The sequence below is a fragment of the Lytechinus pictus genome, chromosome 2 (genome assembly GCF_037042905.1).
Source record: "Lytechinus pictus isolate F3 Inbred chromosome 2, Lp3.0, whole genome shotgun sequence".
NCBI classification, from domain to species: Eukaryota; Metazoa; Echinodermata; class Echinoidea; order Temnopleuroida; family Toxopneustidae; genus Lytechinus; species Lytechinus pictus.
Window position 1 is genome coordinate 61,657,811 of NC_087246.1, and position 22,880 is coordinate 61,680,690.

The 22,880-nt window shown below is 35.0% G+C and overlaps 1 protein-coding gene across 1 annotated transcript in view; it reads right to left on the bottom strand.

The window, feature by feature from the left end:
• The window catches only part of LOC129269169 (calcium-transporting ATPase type 2C member 1-like), a 54,180-nt gene that overhangs the window by 25,715 nt on the left and 5,585 nt on the right, over nt 1-22,880 (bottom strand). The window contains exons 2-12 of the mRNA XM_064095325.1: nt 21,086-21,227; nt 12,373-12,570; nt 10,311-10,400; nt 7,768-7,803; nt 7,228-7,289; nt 6,627-6,735; nt 5,540-5,695; nt 4,471-4,539; nt 3,082-3,224; nt 2,036-2,160; nt 930-1,027 (exon numbers count right to left, since the gene is read on the bottom strand). Of these exons, the coding sequence (XP_063951395.1) occupies nt 930-1,027; nt 2,036-2,160; nt 3,082-3,224; nt 4,471-4,539; nt 5,540-5,695; nt 6,627-6,735; nt 7,228-7,289; nt 7,768-7,803; nt 10,311-10,400; nt 12,373-12,570; nt 21,086-21,091 (1,092 nt within the window). The 5' untranslated portion in view covers nt 21,092-21,227. The remainder of the gene's footprint in view (nt 1-929; nt 1,028-2,035; nt 2,161-3,081; nt 3,225-4,470; nt 4,540-5,539; nt 5,696-6,626; nt 6,736-7,227; nt 7,290-7,767; nt 7,804-10,310; nt 10,401-12,372; nt 12,571-21,085; nt 21,228-22,880) is intronic.

Genomic DNA, 22,880 nt, shown 5'->3' on the forward strand with positions numbered 1-22,880 from the left:
ATGACTGCCACATATTTAATTAATGTTCCAGAGTAATTAGATGGAATGGGCATTCAACCCAAACCAAATATAGCCAGGGACCGAAGCCACTTGCTCCTGGAACTGAAACAGAGTTTCCCCTTCACAGCCTGTATGGATGCAAGCTAGGATTGTCATCCCCAAAGGGAGCCTGGTCAGCTAGACTAGCTAGTAACCATGACTTCTCCCCTTTTACTTGCTAACAAGTTAGATAAATATGATGAAAAGAGGGCTCAATTTTGAGGGAATGTTGATCGTTCAGTAGGATCCTGCTTCTTTTTTTCCAAAATCTTTTCATTAAAGTATGCTGCTTTGTTAATAATTTCAAGTTTATACCGCAAGATTATCATTACCGCTATGTTACGATTTCTGTAAATGCCTGTTTGTTATTGTTTGTCAATAAATAAAAAATTGGAAAAGGGGCTGATGCCAATGATATGCTTAAAATAAGGTGTACAAAGCTATAATCATATTTTTAAAAAATATAATGATCTTTTCAAAAGTATAAGGTTATATCAAAAATAAAAATCATATCAATTATCAGACTCCAGCATATAAATCATTGTATTCAATATTGTTCTTCAAAATGACATATGTGCTGCATATTCCCATAACATATCAGAAACGATTCTTGTCTAAAGTAACCATTACAAATTTTCTTTGAATGTAAAACAACCTGGGGGTATTTCACAAAGTGTTAGTGTCACTTACAGTCATGCTTACGTGCTGATGTGAACATGAAAATGAATATGCAATCTCATTGATTAGTGTGCACATCTCTTAACATGATTTGACCAATGCAGTGGTGTGTTTCATACCAATAACAATTGGGAGTTTAGGGGAAACTTTAATCTTTGTGAAACACCCCCAGCTTTGATTTTCCAAGAATTTGGAGAAAGAGGTGAAATTACCTCAGCTCGTATGCCATCAGAGGTATGGATCACTAAAGCTGTCATCTCGTTCTTAGTTAGAGTTCCAGTCTTATCAGAACAAATGACATTCACACAACCTGTTGCAAATAATAAGTTCATGAAATAAATTATTATGAATATACAAAAAAGGCTCAAGATTTTTATTTTTATTTGAATGTGAAGCAAAGGCTGGGTCTTTAAGCTTTGAAGAGTAAGATAAGGAATGGAATTTGCTTTTGTAAAACACTGCTTACAGAATAAACAAACTATAACATGAGTCAATATACAGAATGTTTTTGCAAATTGTCAACAGATTTTACAGCTGGTACTTAGAACTATTATTCAAATCTTGGTTGCAATATTCAAGGCCACGATATTATTACCCCAACCCAGGAAATTTTCTGCATCATCTGAATTATAAAGTCAACATAATTTTGAGCAGGGTTTACATCAGACATGCCAAGTCTCAAGCATTAGGCTTGAGACTCCTGCAGTAGGGACTCTTTCTTATCCCTTGAATCTCTTTCTCATGCCTGTATCATAGCCTCTTATACACAATAATCTTACACCAAGTCAGGTTTCCCTGACTATAGTCCATTCGTGTGTGAAAGCATACATGTATATGATTTTTCTTTTTGCTTGCTCGATTTTCATCAAGGCAAACAGAGTCTGCTTGGAGTGAGATCCATATTTATTTGCTTGTCAGAAAATCTGAACATATCAACAAATTGTCCATTTCTTATGAAATTCCAGATCTTCCCCTATACATTTTGTAACACAGTGATCTCTGCAATAAGTCTGATGGTACGTCCCAAATCAAAATGATATTAAATGTAGGATGGGGGGAGGGGTCTGATTTCTGGAAAGTTTAGAAGATAAAAATATCAACATTTGATCCAGGTTTTCTCATGCATCAAATAGCAGAAATAATTGTGGAAGCTTATGCATTGTAATATTGTCTCACATTGCTCTCAAACAATTTATGAAATATGGTGGCAAAGTTCCTGAAATGTGGATCTTGTGTGGACAAACAACCCGTCTGAAAATACAACTGGGTATGTTAAAAAAATGCTGAAAACACATGTATGACTTTAATATGAACTGACCTAATGTTTCTACAATGGGTAGCTTCTTCACTATTGCACTTCGTTTAGCCATGCGCATCACTCCGAGGGCAAGGGTTACCGTGACAACAATGGGCAGGCCTTCTGGAATGGCCGCTACTGCAAGACTATAGAAAGAAACAAAACATAGCAGAAATGGACCATCAGTATGCGAATACTTTCAGAAAAGGCTTGTGTTGTGCAGAGTACATGTATAATGCAGAAATTATAGGAACCTCGTCACAGCATAAAGGGAAGAATAAACATGCTTCACATTAAACTATTGGCAGTTTTGCCAAGAGAATAACTAGGGTGTAAAGTGATCAGTTTTCTATTTTCTAAAATGCCAGTTCTGCATTCTTTGGTATTTCAAACATTCAATTCTACGTTCTTTGGTGACGTGTACAAAACATATGATAAACGATTGAAAATGGCAAAATCTTAGTTTTGTTTTATTGGATTTTACTTTGATTTTCATGACCGTAATTTTCAAAAATTCTAAGTTTTCTGTATGAAAAAGAGTATTTTCCAGGAAATTCCTTGAATTCTGCATTCTTCCCGAATTCTGCGAAATGTTTCTGTTTTTTGTAGTGAGGACTTTCAATCAGGAACCTCGTCACAGCATAAAGGGAAGAATAAACATGCTTCACATTAAACTATTGGCAGTTTTGCCTAGAGAATAACTAGGGTGTAAAGTCATCAGTTTTCTATTTTCTAAAATGCCAGTTCTGCATTCTTTGGTATTTCAAACATTCAATTCTACGTTCTTTGGTGACGTGTACAAAACATATGATAAACGCTTGAAAATGGCAAAATCTTAGTTTTGTTTTATTGGATTTTACTTTGATTTTCATGACCGTAATTTTCAAAAATTCTAAGTTTTCTGTATGAAAAAGAGTATTTTCCAGGAAATTCCTTGAATTCTGCATTCTTCCCGAATTCTGCGAAATATTTCTGTTTTTTGTAGTGAGGACTTTCAATCAGGAAATGCAAGGTTGTGCTTATTTTAAGTATGATGTATTTCATCACAACCATCTTTATTGACTTACCTGACACCAATGGTAAACATATCCAGCAGTTTTCTGTTTTGTAACCATCCCAAGAACATAATAAATCCAATAATACAGAATGAGTAGAAGGAGAGCTGCTTTCCTAAACTATCCATGCTCTTCTGTAATGGTGTTTTTGGTGCCTACAACAAAGGAAGATCAGGGAAATCTTTTTACATGTGCTTAGTGTTAGTGTGGTCTCACAAGGGTCATCCAGTCAAATCAAAACATAGGATATAATCATAATCATTATAGTCATGTACTAATTGCACGCCTGTAATAATATGAACCATAATTTGAATTACCATCATTGTGCTCTGATATTCAGAAAATGATATTTTTGTACACTGTACGCATCATGCTAGGAAAATACAAGGCAGAAGGAGAAGAGGGAGACAGAGGAATAGATGGCTGGAAGGAATTACTACAGAAACTGATTCTTTGAGAGCACTGAGCATGATGTCACAACATAGAACAGCATTGAGACAGATTGTCTGTGGGGTCAGCAGGAGAGCATTTCATTAAAGTACTTGTCGGACGTGTTATCCGACAAGTACTGTTTTATCCGACAGTTACCATAGAAACAGTGTCTCTCAGCCAATAAGAATCAAGAAAAGTTGTGCAGATCTGACAAGTTGTCAGACCAAAATGTTGATGAAATGCTCCCCACAAGTCAAGAACGACTCGATGACACTTAAGAACACACATCTCCAATTTGTTTTGTCATCACTCATTGGTCTGATCGGCTGCCTGTTGGGGACTGGTGTCCTCATTTGCAAGAGCTCCTGTGAATGTTGAGCTGATCCGGCTTGTCCCTTCAAATTGTTAGAGAACGAAGCAGCAAGTAGGAGGGTACAAGGCCCAATCAGGATGTCGACATCGACATGAAATTTGATGAGAAATGCAACTTTTGCAAAGTGTATTAAAGTTTGGGGATTTCAGGTTCATTTATAGATTTTTATAAATATTTGCAGATTGCAATACAAGAGAACTATTGCTGAGCTTCCACCATGAGCATCTTTGGATGAAGTGAGCACTCTCTGGCCCATATTCTGAAATTGGTTTAAAATAAACTATGGTCTAAAGTTATGATCTAACTATGGAGAGCCAATTGTGACATAAATCTCCAACAATATATCAGCCCATCTGTTATTCAGATCATTTATAAACTGTCAAGGAATAGTAATTGAATTAATTTTCTTTGCCATTATAGCATAGTGAAAGAGAACAGTGGTGAAAAGAAACATATATTGTTCACAAAAACTTTGACATTTTTGGCTTCCCATAATTCTATCACAGGCTTAAATCAGACTTCAGAATATGGCTTATGAATTTACACTATTACTATAATTACAAATATTGAAGACATCATTTTAATTCTGTTCTTACCTCTTCAGCTTTCATCATCTTGAAAATATCTCCAAATTCTGAATTTTCCCCTGTCCCTATAACAATACCCTGGAAAAAATAAAAACCAACAATATTACTTTTCTTTATTAACTCACTGAGCCTGATTGAAACTATCATCAACAAGTGGGTTTTCACACAAGACTAGCGCAAATATAACTTGGTGAGGGACCTTTTGCACACATGTCATTAGCAGGGACTTTAGGCTACATATTCAGACCACTTTCTTTGAATGAAGGGTTTGCACAATGTAGTATTGCACATAAAACTATTTGCCCAAGATAAATAAAGGCTAGGGTCACCATGATTTTACACAAGTAACATTGTAAGTGCTTCGAGCCTGATGAGAGAAGCGCAATAAGAAAAAAAAAATCATCATCAAAATCAAGAAATATCATGCAAATAAAATTTGCAGTTTCAACGTGTAGCACAAAATCTACTGAGTGTATATTGTAAGACTACATGAATGGAATGTTGCATCCCATGATAGAATCCAGGAACTAATTTTGGTCTTGAGCAGCTGTATATGAAGCATGTGTGGAATACTGAATTTAAAAGACTTGGTAAAGGCTTGGACCAATTTGAAAAGATGAAATGTACTTCTTTCAATGGTAACAATTAAGCACTGTACCCCTAAATAGGATTTTTGCATGAATAGAAAAATGAATTATTCTTATCCTTAATGTGTGAGTTAAATGCCTATGCCACCAACTGTCATTATCATGAGACTTGTACTTTAATTTCCTTGATGGCCAAAACTTACTTTACTCTACAGTCCTAGATACACTCCTGATTGAGCATTGAAAAATGAATGACATATTTAACTGATCAGTGAATCCAAAGCACATAGAAGAATAAGGATTAATAAGTACTACAAGTGCGATCCCAGGAAAACCAAACTGTTTAAATGAGGTCTTAAATCACTTTGAAAGAGAAACATGATTAATGCATGATGTTAACTAGTACACTGATGTCAACCCTTTCTGAAAATTAAAGCAGAGGTGTGACCTCACTTGCACGTGTGTATTATGAAACTCATAAATTGACTGACCTTCCCATGCCCATTTCGGACAAGTGTTCCCATGTAGGCAATATTTTTCATAGTGGTTCTCTTCCCGTTTGTCTCTTTGGTCACAATCTGTGTGGTCTTGTTGCTGGGCTTGGTCTCGCCAGTAAAACTGGATTCATCCACGGCAAGGTCAATGGCCTGAAATTAAAATAATTGTAAGTCAATTTCATCATCATCATTATCAGCGTCATCATCATCATCACTATCATCATCAGTATAATCATCATCATCAAAAGGACCCTATGGAAGAACAGTGGTATTATGTTAATACCGCTGAAATGGGCAATCCTACATATTTTATTTGACAATTTTTTTTTAAAATTTGATCAGTATAGTATATATTTTGTTTTATATGGAAATAAATACAAACAAACAATACAAACAATCAGTATCATCATCATCATAAGCATCATCATCAGCATCAACCTCACGACTAATAATAATCATAAGTTGGTGTACATCATGGTTTTGTGTGAGCAACATACATACAGTGCATTAGTCAGTGACCGAGTAGGTCAGGTTTACACAGTAAAATGCTGATTGGTCTTCAGCAGCTTTGTCTGCTCTCCGATTAGTCTCATTCCACATGATCTATCAGTTTATCTACAATCATTTCAACCACTAACCCTTTTTTTACTGCCATGTATCACATTAACCGCTTTGTCTCAATTCCAGTTCGGTACTAGTTCAGTACAAGTACCCCCTTAGTCTATATAATTATGATGAGATAAATATGACTTTAATTTTCATGTGACAAAGAGTACAATTAGTAGAGTGTAGTGGAAATTACCATCCGGCATTTGATTGTAGTGTAAACCAAACAGCAATTACACCAAATTGATAGGAGACCAAATGCATTCAGCCATGTGGTGAAAACCTACCTCAGAAGTAGACAAACTGCTGGTAGACCAGGTAAATATGAACAATTCACACAACATCAGCGATTTTCAAACTAATCTCACTACGTATCAATGCTGGCACCAAAGAATGAAATATTCAATCAAGTAATATATATTAAAATATTTAAAAAAAATAATAATTCTGAATACTCTGCATAATTTTCACTGACCTCAATCAGCCTCATATCTGCAGGAATCCTGTCACCGATGGACAGCTGAACGAGGTCACCAGGGGTCAACGACCTCGCCAAGAACTCCTTCACCTGGCCTTCTCTTATGCTGAAAGAGATACAGAGAATCACATACTGTACAGGATCAGCAGCTTTTAATGGATGGAGGATAATAATTTACTGATCCTGGAATTGTGATAAAGAACTGTAGATAACTGTTATACAGCCACATTACTGAAGCCAGCTATTGGTGCTCCATAAAGCATATTTATCTTTAGTTTTGGTAAAATCCCCTCAAACATTCATGTTACTATTCTGTTTCATTATGCATCTGCCTCAAATCGGTTGTGGTATGAAGGATATAAACCAAAAAAGTGTTTTATTGCATGGATTCACTAATTTTACATCAAAATTTATTTTTATATAATTTGATAAAATATGTTAAGAAAATGCTCATATGGCCATTTTGAATAAAAATAAAAACATACATGTATCAGAGAAGGATGGTAGATTTAAATTTAGTTCTAAATGCTAGAAAAATTCCATAAATTAAATTTCAAATTCATTCTATACTAAGATTCTGTGAAATTATACCACTCACCAGCGACATATAGGCGGCACCATATTGCTCAATTTTTCAAGAGACTTTTCAGAGCGATATTCCTGTATTAAAAATGAAAAGAGAGGTTAATGTCACAAGTAATTGAGAAGGTTGATAGAATTTAAGAATATTTATTCACAACTTACACAAAGTTATGTCAATGAATATTAATGTACGCATCAATTCAAAATTATAATTTATTAATCAAGCAATACCAGGATATATCTCCCCATTTAATCAACACCATAAAAGCTTGATCAAGAGAAGGCGATATAGGAGCAAAGAAAGATGGAGACAAATTCAGAGTAATGATGTCCAGAGATTTGTTTCAACACAGAAACAGAAGAGAAGAGAATTACATGTAGGAAATAGAATTAGAGAAATATATAAATGTACCTTACAAAAAATGGCCATGCCCAAAGAATATTGAAATTTAAGGCCTGAATAAATGTTTAACAATATAATACACATTATCCTATGTAAATCATTCTTACATACCATCTTTAAAAAAAAAACATAAAAATGAGAAAGAGTACAAACCTGAACAAATGCTACTGTCACAACAATTGTGATAGCCTGGTGGAAAACAAAACAAAAGCAAACATTAATAAATGTATGTACTAAATAGAAAGCACATTCCTGGTACATTTCAAGTCATATTATTCCTGATTTGGTTTATATTCAAGTTTTATTTAAAAAGTCATATTAGTATGATAGGTACTTTGGTTGTAAAAGCTATAAAGGTCATGAAGTAGAGTATGCATATTCTGACCTACTGCGGACTGAAATATGAAATTATGGAAATGCACCTGGACACAAAGGTTTGTGATCAATCGCTATGACAATGGCCAAAGGAGATTTTTTACATATGTGCATTTGGTTCAAAACACTGATCTAACTTTATACACATCTTAGATAAAGTCAGCTACATAGCCAGAGGTGTATCATTTAGCACATGAAATGGTTACCAGTCGTGCGTAAAGACATGCATAACTTAATAATGAACAGCTTTATGAAATGGCTCCCAGGAGCCGATCAGAATTGTTCTTCCATATTTGCAATCAATAGCAAACCTTTGTTACCTGGTGAACCATCCATACAAACAATGGCATTACCAGGGAATTTTTCAAGGGGTGCAGGAAGACTCAATATTCTGATTATCTAGAAAAAAGGGGGTAAAACTTGTTCCATTTCCCTCCTTTGCCATGATACAGACCTAGATTGAATGATAATGTAGGGAGGTGTGATTGATGGCGATAATATAATACAAGTCCAAATAATTAGAAGAGGTTTGCTTTATTTTCTTCCTCGTCTCTGTTATTTTAATGCTGATGTTTAAATTCCTGGTGCTGATTATTTGAACTTTTCATCATTAATAATTTTATACCTCCCTACAATAAAGAAGCTAATGATGTACATAAAAACATGAGGTGAAATTACTTTGTCTTTAGACAGCTTGATAACAAAGCATCAGGTCGATGTCATATAAACCAAACTTTGATTTATTTAACTTCAAAGCCTTATCTAAAGTATCAAATTGTAATATACCCATCACTCATATCATCCCATTGTTTACATCATTCAGATAAGAGCTACAGCTACAAAGAATAATTGTGATCATACTTTTCCACTTAAGTATGTTCCAGGGTAAAAGTTAAATAGCTGAATTTTGTACAGCATCACAGCATCACTAAAAATCTAATTGCTCACATTTTCATCCATAGCTCTATCATTCTTATTATTATGCCATTTTTATTACTTGGGTTTAAGAGCTCTGTATAAAAATAAACATGAATTTCAATTATGGATTTTATTTCCTAATTCACAAGTCTATTAGTTGAATCTGTGTACTACATCACAGCATTTCAAAGCATTTTAGCTCACATTTCATCCATACATGTACATCCATAATTCATATTTTGCCATAATATGTTTATTGCTCAGACAAGAGATCTGTATAATCATTAAACATGACTTTCAATAATTCCTAGTTCATGTTCCAGGGCCAAAGTCTAACCATTGAAACTATGTTGCACGTAGTAGCATTTTAAAGCATACAGTTTTTAATACATGTATTTCATTTCAATTATAAATATAATAAAATACTTCCTAAAAATGGGACATCAAATCAAAACCAACATTGAAGCTGTGTGCAGTGAACATTTTATGTTCCTTTTTATTACGGGAGCAGAGAGCAAATGCTACATGTACTATAAAGTTGTGCTAGTGGTTGAAATCATTTTATGTTTTTACATCCCTGAAACAAATACTGATCAGACTAAAAAAATAGGGACAGAACCAGAAATGTATAGGAGGGTTATTCCTTAAATTCTCATAATTTGTTATTTTTTATCAAGGCAAATAGTCAATAAAACCAAATAGACAAGGAAATTAACTTTCTCTCCCATCTTCAACCCCCCCCCCCCCCCCCCGCCATCACCACTTTACACACTATACACTACAAAATAAAAATAGATAGTATTACATTTTTATTGTCTGTTTTATTAATTGCATTAATGTCGTTGTGATGAATACATATTCTGTCTGACGCTGGAATTGAAGCCCAGCTAAAGCTTTGATGAAGGGTCAGTAATATGAATTATACTCGATTATTTTTATCTAACATTCTGCATTTTTCAGCCATTAGAATTTGATATAAAAAAGCTAAGTACTGACAAAGATTATATCCTAAAATTTTCAGCACATTTTTCCTGAGAAGGAGTTTTATATAAACAAGACTAAACATGCATTTTGATCGCACCAAATCAAAATAAATTTTGATGTAATATCGGTGAATCTATCCAATAAAACACATTTTCACTTTATAACCTTCCCATCATAACCATTTCGGGCACATGTATTCATATAATCTAGTAGTGATTGGGAATGGTGATGTACTTTTGGGGCATTTACCAAAACTAAAGATACATGTAGGCTTTGAGTGAAATACTCTGCAATTATGGTAGGAGAAGAATTGATACAACACATTTTTATTATTATTGACACACTGACACACACTATTTTATCTGTAACCATAGATACAAGTACAATGGAAAGTTGTTAAAATTTTTATGGGATATTACCATGGTGATGCTGAAAGCATCATCGAACTGGCCCATCACCACGGAAACCACAGCCGATACCAGCAACAGCATGATCAGAGGATCTTTGAACTGGTAATGAAAAAAATAATGAAAATGAATTAATTGAAATTTTGTATTTGTGTGAAGCATAATCTAAATTCAGCAGTTGTTCATACATCTACATGTAGTAACATCTTCAAAGTTAAAGACATTCCAGAAAAATTACATTAAAGTCATTTTTGAAAAAAATAAAGGACAATATAATTTCAATTAATCAAATGTAACCAACTGATTTTAATGAACTTCATATAAATGCTGTAACAGCTGGAAATGCTGTAAACCTAAGATAAATTCAGTCAAATCTATAAATTATGGCCAGCCATGGGAAACAGAAAAAGGGGCCAATGGCGACTTTATAGATAGGATCTATAAACATAGCTCTAAATTAAGGAAGACGCTTTTTGTGGAAACTAAAACAAATCTTCAGTATAGACAGGTCGCTGCTAAGACAGGTTTGACTTTATATTATTCTAAATGCATGCTGAATGAAAAACACATATGATTAAACAGGCTCACAAGATGAAACCTAAAGGCGTATGACAATGTAAATCTAAGTCATGTTTCAACGGCAGAATCTGCGAAAATCATATTTCCATAGTTTTGTGTAAACTTTTATTCTTCTACCAGCATCAATTCATTAACATTAATACCTTATTAACAAGAATTTGAAAAAATTAATCTAGATGCCTGCTTATATTTCTGGATTTATCAGCCACGAAACCGCATTACCATTTTATTTTTTAAATTGGATATTAATTATAACTTGGACTGCATTGAAGCATACATGGAAATTCATCAGGAAAGATATAGTTGCAGCATAATAATCATATAATATTGACTGGCCTTGAGGGGAACATCAAATATCTTGCCAGCAACAGAATCATATTGGCCCGAGACTTTAGACAAGGGCTATATGGTTCTTTTAAGGGCAATATATTTGATGTTCCCCAAGAGGAGCCAGACAATATCATTATTATTACCTACAGCTGTATAATTTATGATTCAAGCTAATATTAGGAACAATTTATATGACTGTTTGCTTGTTACTACTTCTGAATTCAGGTTATTTATCAACTTGATAAAGTAATCCTTGCTAAGTAATTGTGACGAAAATTATTACCACACAGTCGCGCACCAAGCATGGCACGCACATACACTTAACAGGCAAAAAGCTAATAAGCATGGGTTTGATCTGAAAGCCGCATCACGCATATATTTTGTTGCTTTACAAACAGGTTCAAATCAGATTTTTCAAATACTGAAATTAGCAATCAAAATCAGCCCCTACTGCCCAAGCACACTGACAGAAATATGGCCAACGTTGCCCTGTTTTTTTACAGTACACCTATGGGCAAAACCCAGGAGAGGGCAACTTGGCAAACATTTACCATGTTGGTCTCAGATTGAAAGTAGCAACCGAAATATGACATGTTAATGTCAGTAATAATTTTAGAACAAAAGATTACATGAATCCCTTTGTGACAAGTGGAATGCCTTTTGACAAACAACACCATTAATTTGATAATAAAATATCTGTTGTTTGTTGAACTCAAATGACCTTTGACCTTGATCATGTAACCTTAAACTCAGGCAAGATGATTATTGATACTTGATTACCCTTATGTCCAAAGTTCCTTGAAATAGATCCATTTACTTTCAAGTTATGACATTTCAAAAAATTAACCTTGGCTATTGAAGTTGATACCACAACATGGTCAAAGTTCATTGGTCTTCAATGACATTTGACCTTGGTCATGTGACCTGAAACTCATGCAAGATGATCAGTGATACTTGATTACCCCTTTCACAATATAGCTTCATATATTTTCTAAGCTATGATGACATTACACAACTTAACCTTGGTTTAATAAGATTTCCATGTTGATGACGCCTCTGCTGTTGGAACACAGCACCTATACATGTATAGTCTTGGTCTGCTATGCAACCGGAGCACATTCTAATCAGAACGAACAAATAAACATGCATGAGAAAATGTATTTACCTGGCCCAAGTACTTTTTCCATAAGGGTTCCTCCTTACTGATCTCAAATTCGTTGGGACCATGGACGAGTAACCGTCTCTCTGCTTTGCTCTCATCTAGCCCATTCAAACGGTCCGCTCCAAGATAATCGATGACGTCATCCACCGACAAGCTGGCAGCCTTGTGAGCTGCCAAAAACTGCATCATCTTATCATCCTCCTTGAGAGAGAAGAAAGAAAATCAGGACCGATTAAAGGGTTTATATTTACTTTTTCTCCAAGCAGTTGGACTTCTTCAAAGATAATCTTATATACCCCATGTCAATCTTCTGTCTCTCTGTTTCAAGAACCTTCAGTCAGGGTGCTTGTCCCTTTTATTTCACCAGAATGTTATTAGTATGAAGGCTTGTAACCAATACCAGAGTGCCAATGACTTAACATCCTTTCAAAGAGTGGTATAAACACCGATCAATCATTCATAGCTTAAACCAAAGAACAGCTTGATTTGAAATCTGCTCCGTTGATTATAACTTGGGTAAGAATCTGAGAAGCTGTATTGTAACTTGGGTTAGAATCTGAGAAGATGTGCTAAGATAGGGAAGGAATATGACTATAGATGGGGCTAATCAACAGTTCGAGAAGGTGTGAAATAGGGTGTGCTGTTGATCCAGTCACAAAGAAAAGCCTTTATAAAAATACCAATAGAGATGAGCAATTAGAATACTTCCATGTGTTCCCAAGGGGGTGGGGAGGATATGGGTGCTGCAGATTTCGTTACCCAGGATTCACCATGTTTGCACAATATTAAACGAAAAGCAATAAAGTGTACAGAGATGGCAATATAATAGCACAGAACACTTATTCTCTCCATTATAAAGACACATGATCTGCAAAGAAGCATTTATCTCAGTCAATATTTGATCTGCAGAACAACCCATAATCAAGGACAACGATGGTGTCTCCTCTCGCATCACCAAGAATTTACCAAAAGAGTGTTGATATTGAATAAATTAAAGGGGACGTTCATCCAGACATCCAATTGGTTTTCAATAAAAGCAGAAAAATGAAAGAAATATACCAAAGAAAGATTCATCAACATCTATAACAAATATGCAAATTTCTAGTGTTTTTATTTTGTGATGTTACATGCATGCAGCTGCCAGATTTGTCATGGAACTTTTACTTCCTCAATTCCCTTTGACGATTCTTTATGAATGAAATTTATGTTTTTCTTATAGCATGTTACAAATAATGTGTCTCATCAAAGATATCCTTCTTGAAAGAGCAGGTAAAATCATTTCAATTTTCCAGAAAAAACATCACATGAAATTATGGAGCAGCAGCTTAGATATGACATTATAAAATTGAAATTAATCAATTTTTTTCATTAAACATTAAACTTAAAGGAAAATTAAACCCTTGAAACCAGCTGAATCCATATCAAAGAGAAAAATCAAAGAAACATATTGTTGAAAGTTTGAGGAAGATTGAATGAATAATAAAAAGTTATGAGCATTTGAATATTGAGATCACTAATGCCATGTAGATCCTCCAATTGGCAATGCGACCAAGATCTGTGATGTCACACACGTACAACTCCCTCATTACTTTAGTTCTTATTTCACTTATATTCTCACTTTTATAGAGTCTATCACAAGGTGAGGTGTTCTCTTTATGAGAGGACAAGTACAGAGGTTTCACAACATTATATCATTGATGAATTGTTTGTCATATGATTAGAATGAGCAAAAAGATATGTTTTGGGGTATATTTTCAGTGTCCAAAAGGGGAGAGTTGTTCATCTGTGACATCATAGATCTTGGTCGCATTGCCAATGGGAGGATCTCCATAGCATTAGTGATCTCGACATTCAAATGCTCATAACTCTTCTATTGCTAGTCCTATTTTACTCAAACTTTTGTTGATCTTATTCTTTGATTTTTCTGCTTTCACAAAAGCTAACTTGCTCCAAGAGTTTCATTCTCCTTTAAATATTTAGTTTATTTTTTCTGTTTTTATCAAAACCAGCCTAATGTTTGGGTGAACTTCCCTTTTGTAAGAACTCTTTATGCAAGTATAATTCACAATATAGACTCTTAACCAGCGCTTTAGACAGGTTCATTAACATACATGTACATGTATATTAGTATTTCCACTCCCAATTTTGTAGCCTACTAACAGATTGTTTTACAATCAGGGTATACCTAAATCTGTCTCTCTGGACTAAAAAAAACTTATTTTTCCTCATTTTTTTTTTTGGGGGGGTATAAACAAGAACTTAAATCATTATTATTTTTTATCATGATCATCATTTATTTTTTGAGGCATGAGGTCATCCACTTAATTTATAGTGGTTCAAGCTTTGTTTATTGCTTTTTTTTTTGGAGAGGACACTTTTAGACACAAATTGATTTGACAACACTGGAACAGGGTCTGTCAATATGAGGATGCGGGTGGAGTGAAGAGTTTACAAAATGTTTAACGACAAAACTAGCATTATTCAAGTCAATTACATGTATACATAAAAATACAGAATTCATAAGGGACATTTTTTGGCTGAGTAACCAAAAATCAAATTATCTGTTCAGTTTTGAAACAATCACATTTTAGTAAATTAAGAGGCTTTTATAGGAGGAAATTATAATTTGTTAACAAATTTTCGGCATTACTCCTATTTGTTTCAGATCAGTATGCTCGATCTGTAAATGAAAATCATAAGATCAGTATGCTCGATCTGTAATGAAAATCATAAGATCATAAGTCAGAAAAAAATTGGAACCAGTGGGATTCGAACCTGCCATCTACTGCTTTCCGGGCAGCGACTCAACCACCAGGCTATTCTGGTTCACGGCTAAGCCACGATGAACTGGAATTCAAATACCCTCGATCCTCTTCTTTCTGACTCATTAATATTCAAATACCGTCCGCCGTGGACAATAGATAGTAAATTAAGAGGCTTTTATAGGAGGAAATTATAATTTGTTAACAAATTTTCGGCATTACTCCTATTTGTTTCAGATCAGTATGCTCGATCTGTAAATGAAAATCATAAGATCAGTATGCTCGATCTGTAATGAAAATCATAAGATCATAAGTCAGAAAAAATTGGAACCAGTGGGATTCGAACCTGCCATCTACTGCTTTCCGGGCAGCGACTCAACCACCAGGCTATTCTGGTTCACGGCTAAGCCACGATGAACTGGAATTCAAATACCCTCGATCCTCTTCTTTCTGACTCATTAATATTCAAATACCGTCCGCCGTGGACAATAGATAGTAAATTAAGAGGCTTTTATAGGAGGAAATTATAATTTGTTAACAAATTTTCGGCATTACTCCTATTTGTTTCAGATCAGTATGCTCGATCTGTAAATGAAAATCATAAGATCAGTATGCTCGATCTGTAATGAAAATCATAAGATCATAAGTCAGAAAAAATTGGAACCAGTGGGATTCGAACCTGCCATCTACTGCTTTCCGGGCAGCGACTCAACCACCAGGCTATTCTGGTTCACGGCTAAGCCACGATGAACTGGAATTCAAATACCCTCGATCCTCTTCTTTCTGACTCATTAATATTCAAATACCGTCCGCCGTGGACAATAGATAGTAAATTAAGAGGCTTTTATAGGAGGAAATTATAATTTGTTAACAAATTTTCGGCATTACTCCTATTTGTTTCAGATCAGTATGCTCGATCTGTAAATGAAAATCATAAGATCAGTATGCTCGATCTGTAATGAAAATCATAAGATCATAAGTCAGAAAAAATTGGAACCAGTGGGATTCGAACCTGCCATCTACTGCTTTCCGGGCAGCGACTCAACCACCAGGCTATTCTGGTTCACGGCTAAGCCACGATGAACTGGAATTCAAATACCCTCGATCCTCTTCTTTCTGACTCATTAATATTCAAATACCGTCCGCCGTGGACAATAGATAGTAAATTAAGAGGCTTTTATAGGAGGAAATTATAATTTGTTAACAAATTTTCGGCATTACTCCTATTTGTTTCAGATCAGTATGCTCGATCTGTAAATGAAAATCATAAGATCAGTATGCTCGATCTGTAATGAAAATCATAAGATCATAAGTCAGAAAAAATTGGAACCAGTGGGATTCGAACCTGCCATCTACTGCTTTCCGGGCAGCGACTCAACCACCAGGCTATTCTGGTTCACGGCTAAGCCACGATGAACTGGAATTCAAATACCCTCGATCCTCTTCTTTCTGACTCATTAATATTCAAATACCGTCCGCCGTGGACAATAGATAGTAAATTAAGAGGCTTTTATAGGAGGAAATTATAATTTGTTAACAAATTTTCGGCATTACTCCTATTTGTTTCAGATCAGTATGCTCGATCTGTAAATGAAAATCATAAGATCAGTATGCTCGATCTGTAATGAAAATCATAAGATCATAAGTCAGAAAAAATTGGAACCAGTGGGATTCGAACCTGCCATCTACTGCTTTCCGGGCAGCGACTCAACCACCAGGCTATTCTGGTTCACGGCTAAGCCACGATGAACTGGAATTCAAATACCCTCGATCCTCTTCTTTCTGACTCATTAATATTCAAATACCGTCCGCCGTGGACAATAGATAGTAAATTAAGAGGCTTTTATAGGAGGAAATTATAATTTGTTAACAAATTTTCGGCATTACTCCTATTTGTTTCAGATCAGTATGCTCGATCTGTAAATGAAAATCATAAGATCAGTATGCTCGATCTGTAATGAAAATCATAAGATCATAAGTCAGAAAAAATTGGAACCAGTGGGATTCGAACCTGCCATCTACTGCTTTCCGGGCAGCGACTCAACCACCAGGCTATTCTGGTTCACGGCTAAGCCACGATGAACTGGAATTCAAATACCCTCGATCCTCTTCTTTCTGACTCATTAATATTCAAATACCGTCCGCCGTGGACAATAGATAGTAAATTAAGAGGCTTTTATAGGAGGAAATTATAATTTGTTAACAAATTTTCGGCATTACTCCTATTTGTTTCAGATCAGTATGCTCGATCTGTAAATGAAAATCATAAGATCAGTATGCTCGATCTGTAATGAAAATCATAAGATCATAAGTCAGAAAAAATTGGAACCAGTGGGATTCGAACCTGCCATCTACTGCTTTCCGGGCAGCGACTCAACCACCAGGCTATTCTGGTTCACGGCTAAGCCACGATGAACTGGAATTCAAATACCCTCGATCCTCTTCTTTCTGACTCATTAATATTCAAATACCGTCCGCCGTGGACAATAGATAGTAAATTAAGAGGCTTTTATAGGAGGAAATTATAATTTGTTAACAAATTTTCGGCATTACTCCTATTTGTTTCAGATCAGTATGCTCGATCTGTAAATGAAAATCATAAGATCAGTATGCTCGATCTGTAATGAAAATCATAAGATCATAAGTCAGAAAAAATTGGAACCAGTGGGATTCGAACCTGCCATCTACTGCTTTCCGGGCAGCGACTCAACCACCAGGCTATTCTGGTTCACGGCTAAGCCACGATGAACTGGAATTCAAATACCCTCGATCCTCTTCTTTCTGACTCATTAATATTCAAATACCGTCCGCCGTGGACAATAGATAGTAAATTAAGAGGCTTTTATAGGAGGAAATTATAATTTGTTAACAAATTTTCGGCATTACTCCTATTTGTTTCAGATCAGTATGCTCGATCTGTAAATGAAAATCATAAGATCAGTATGCTCGATCTGTAATGAAAATCATAAGATCATAAGTCAGAAAAAATTGGAACCAGTGGGATTCGAACCTGCCATCTACTGCTTTCCGGGCAGCGACTCAACCACCAGGCTATTCTGGTTCACGGCTAAGCCACGATGAACTGGAATTCAAATACCCTCGATCCTCTTCTTTCTGACTCATTAATATTCAAATACCGTCCGCCGTGGACAATAGATAGTAAATTAAGAGGCTTTTATAGGAGGAAATTATAATTTGTTAACAAATTTTCGGCATTACTCCTATTTGTTTCAGATCAGTATGCTCGATCTGTAAATGAAAATCATAAGATCAGTATGCTCGATCTGTAATGAAAATCATAAGATCATAAGTCAGAAAAAATTGGAACCAGTGGGATTCGAACCTGCCATCTACTGCTTTCCGGGCAGCGACTCAACCATCAGGCTATTCTGGTTCACGGCTAAGCCACGATGAACTGGAATTCAAATACCCTCGATCCTCTTCTTTCTGACTCATTAATATTCAAATACCGTCCGCCGTGGACAATAGATAGTAAATTAAGAGGCTTTTATAGGAGGAAATTATAATTTGTTAACAAATTTTCGGCATTACTCCTATTTGTTTCAGATCAGTATGCTCGATCTGTAAATGAAAATCATAAGATCAGTATGCTCGATCTGTAATGAAAATCATAAGATCATAAGTCAGAAAAAATTGGAACCAGTGGGATTCGAACCTGCCATCTACTGCTTTCCGGGCAGCGACTCAACCACCAGGCTATTCTGGTTCACGGCTAAGCCACGATGAACTGGAATTCAAATACCCTCGATCCTCTTCTTTCTGACTCATTAATATTCAAATACCGTCCGCCGTGGACAATAGATAGTAAATTAAGAGGCTTTTATAGGAGGAAATTATAATTTGTTAACAAATTTTCGGCATTACTCCTATTTGTTTCAGATCAGTATGCTCGATCTGTAAATGAAAATCATAAGATCAGTATGCTCGATCTGTAATGAAAATCATAAGATCATAAGTCAGAAAAAATTGGAACCAGTGGGATTCGAACCTGCCATCTACTGCTTTCCGGGCAGCGACTCAACCACCAGGCTATTCTGGTTCACGGCTAAGCCACGATGAACTGGAATTCAAATACCCTCGATCCTCTTCTTTCTGACTCATTAATATTCAAATACCGTCCGCAATCCCAAGTTGACTGAGGATTGCAATCTCGAGATAAATCCTACGAACTAGCGTGATAATTGCATCTCCATTTACAAATAATCTCGAGATTGTTCAGATGGGGATAATTTTTTTTTTTGACTTTTTTTTTTCTGACTTATGATCTTATGATTTTCATTACAGATCGAGCATACTGATCTTATGATTTTCATTTACAGATCGAGCATACTGATCTGAAACAAATAGGAGTAATGCCGAAAATTTGTTAACAAATCACATTTTAATAATCAATTCTGATTGGTAAAACAATAACAAATGATTGCTAATGATAAAAATACACAGGCTCAAAATTGGAAAACAATTGAGACAGTACAAATTTTGGCTCTACGATGCCAGATATGTTACAGTGCCCAATAGCTTGTCATCATACATATTTGAGATAACATTATAAATATGGTACACAAAAGGTCCTTTTTGGATGATAAACCCTGATTGTATCGCTAAGATAGTCTACTACATGCAAGGCAAAACTTTCTATCATAAGCTTTGTAAATTCTAAAGGTCACTATTTGCTCTGATAAGTGTTAAAACGTCACTTGGTACCTTTATAAATGATGATAAGTCCATGTTCACGATATGATGATAATTGAGGAACATCAACAAAAGGTTATTTTGAAAAGATGTGTACCATAGGCGGTGCTGCACCAGCCCGAGTTTGCTCAATCTTGCAAGAAGAGCGATTCCTGCTCAAGCGAGGCATCAATGCATTATGGTCTAATGCCGTGAATAAATAATCCTGAGTGCATCTGCACCTGCGAATTAGTGGGATAATTCGTAAAATAGCGTGCTATTTTGCACATAATCCCAAGTTGACTGAGGATTGCAATCTCGAGATAAATCCTACGAACTAGCGTGATAATTGCATCTCCATTTACAAATAATCTCGAGATTGTTCAGATGGGGATAATTTGCCGGATCAGAAATAGCACGCTAATTTGAAAACTTGGGCTGGTGCAGATGGCCCTCATGGGCTTAACATATTAGGTAATAAAGGGGTGACGTTCATTATTTCAAGGTTTGAAAACTTAATGGCTCACTAGTTTGAAAATGAAAAAGGATTAATAAAGGGGTACTTCAGACTGAAAATAATTATATCTGAAATGAAAAGAGTATAATTTACCACCAAAAAATGCTGAAAATCTCATCAAAATCTGATAACAAATACTTAATTTATTGAAATGTTAATTTTAGCCATATTCTTTAAAACAGTTATATGCATGCTATCATTAAACATGAGGTGGGCTAATGATGTCATGTCCCCACTTTCCTTCTTCTTATGTTTTTATATGAAATCGTAATTTCATTATATAGATTGTATATTAACCACTAGGTCAACATGAGCAAGTGCTATAACAGATCATCTACCATTCTGTATAATTCTACTTTACACCCACTTCAACTTGGTCTAACATACAGTGTACATGTAGTATGGTCAGGTGAACTGTTTTTTTACCAAATTTTCATTTGATAAAGTAAAAACAATATAAGGAGAATAAGGGAAAAGTAGAACAACTGAACATAAGACTAACTGGGTATTTGACCAAGTGTAGATTAGACCAAATGGCAATTTGACTAAATCTATAATAGACCAAATGGGTTTAGCCCATGTGATACTATCTGAGAAGTAGACCACGTGTTTGTACCAATTGGAAATAAATCATTTGCATGAAGTGGTTTCTATTGCTAAAAGTCAGGTACCAAATATTTTTAAATTTTCAGTGAGATTTTCATTCTCAAATGAAGGAAATAAGATGAGAAAATATATCTCTTACCTTCATGGGTCTTTCCTAGTAAAACATGAATGAATTTCCAGCACAAATCGGTTCTCAAAAGAATCTGGCCGGGGGGGGAGATGAAGGTGCTTTGGTAGAAATTTATTCTGGTTGATGTGCACAGCTGCAACACATGTGTGTCCTGGCAGGTATCAAAATAGAAATGAGAGAGAACACTGTAGCCAGAATAATTAGGAAGCTGCATGTCCATGGGGGGGGGGGGGGGGGGGGGTGTCCAAATTTGGAATTGTACCTCCCTTTTTTTAAGTGAATTACCGGTACTCCAAATATCATTCCTCAGTTTATATCAGTTGAAAAGTCTGATTAAACGATCGGATTGAAAAAATGATTTTATATGACTCAGCCATCGCAGTTTCTATCCTCTGGCGTTGGAAACCCCATTTACCGGTCTAATTGACCGGTAAATGAGGTGCTCTGGGCAGAAAATAATTAGATACAAATAAACAAAGGTAAATACTATGAATTTTAAATAAAAGTAATTTTTTTGAAAACACACCATCATGACTATGCATAAGGTGGTCTGATGATGTCATGTCCTCACTTTCTTGTTTCTTTAATGCTATTGCATGAAATCATAATTATTTCATAATTTCATATTTATTACTTGTGTTCTTTTATTAAAAGAACTGATTCTAAAATGTACTGTCAGTGACTGATGGAGAGAAATTAAAAGACAAAGTAATAGCATTAAAACTGTTGCTATGTTAATAATGGGATTGATTTTTATTGTTTTCTTGAACTATGCAACCTTGTGTGATAAATCTTGAAAAAACAATTATTTCACCGTTTAAACTAAACAAAAAAATTTCAAGAATCAAACAAAAAACTTAACAAGTACCGGTGCTGAAATCTAGTCACTGCTGATGACACACATCTTCATTTTTTATGTAAGCAGTTGATTTCATTGACTTGATTAGAATTTGTTAAATATTTCTGAAGATTTTGGGTGGATTTGAAGAATCAAAACTGACATGAAAAAACACCATGACAATTACTTGTACATGTACATGCTCCTATCAAAGTGAGTTAAATCAGCCATTTTTATTTCAAAAATATCATGGTGATTTACTACAAGATTTAATTGGCAAAACCTCTAACGAAACCTGGATTATGATAATCCTTATATTGTTCTCAGAATTTGTAAAAATAATATAAAAAATCACAATCAAAATAGTGGTATTGTTTGTACGAGAGCTGAGATGTTGCAACTCAAGAAGAGGCTCTGCTGCAAATTGACAGCAAAGCTCATGGCATACTGATGACATAGTAAAAAATTATTTAATTTGAGAAAGAGCAAAAAGAGTTTAGGGAAACATCCTGTATATCATCACCATCATCATTTTTGTTTTGTCTTGAGCATAGTTTTCAGAATCACATCCGATTTTATGGAATTTGCCATAACCAGAAACAATCCTTAGTATATGTAACTAAGGATGGTTTGAATCAAGTCCAACTGGATTCATGGCATTTCCAAAGCAATAATAATAATTAAAGGCGCTTAATACAGATGTTTCTAAGTGCTCAGTTTTCTGACCATTAACTTTAAATTACAGGGGAAAATAAATATGTAATCTTAATAAATGAAAAAAAATACAAAATACAAGTAGGCATATTTTAGGCTAATACAAGTAGGCATATTTTAGGCTAATACAAGTAGGCATATTTTAGGCTAGCCCAACCAGACGAGCCCAAAAGATGAAAAATAGGCATCCAGCCAATCTCCTCAATACTGCAACACAAATATTTTTAACCCTTGCATTGCCGTTGGAAAGGC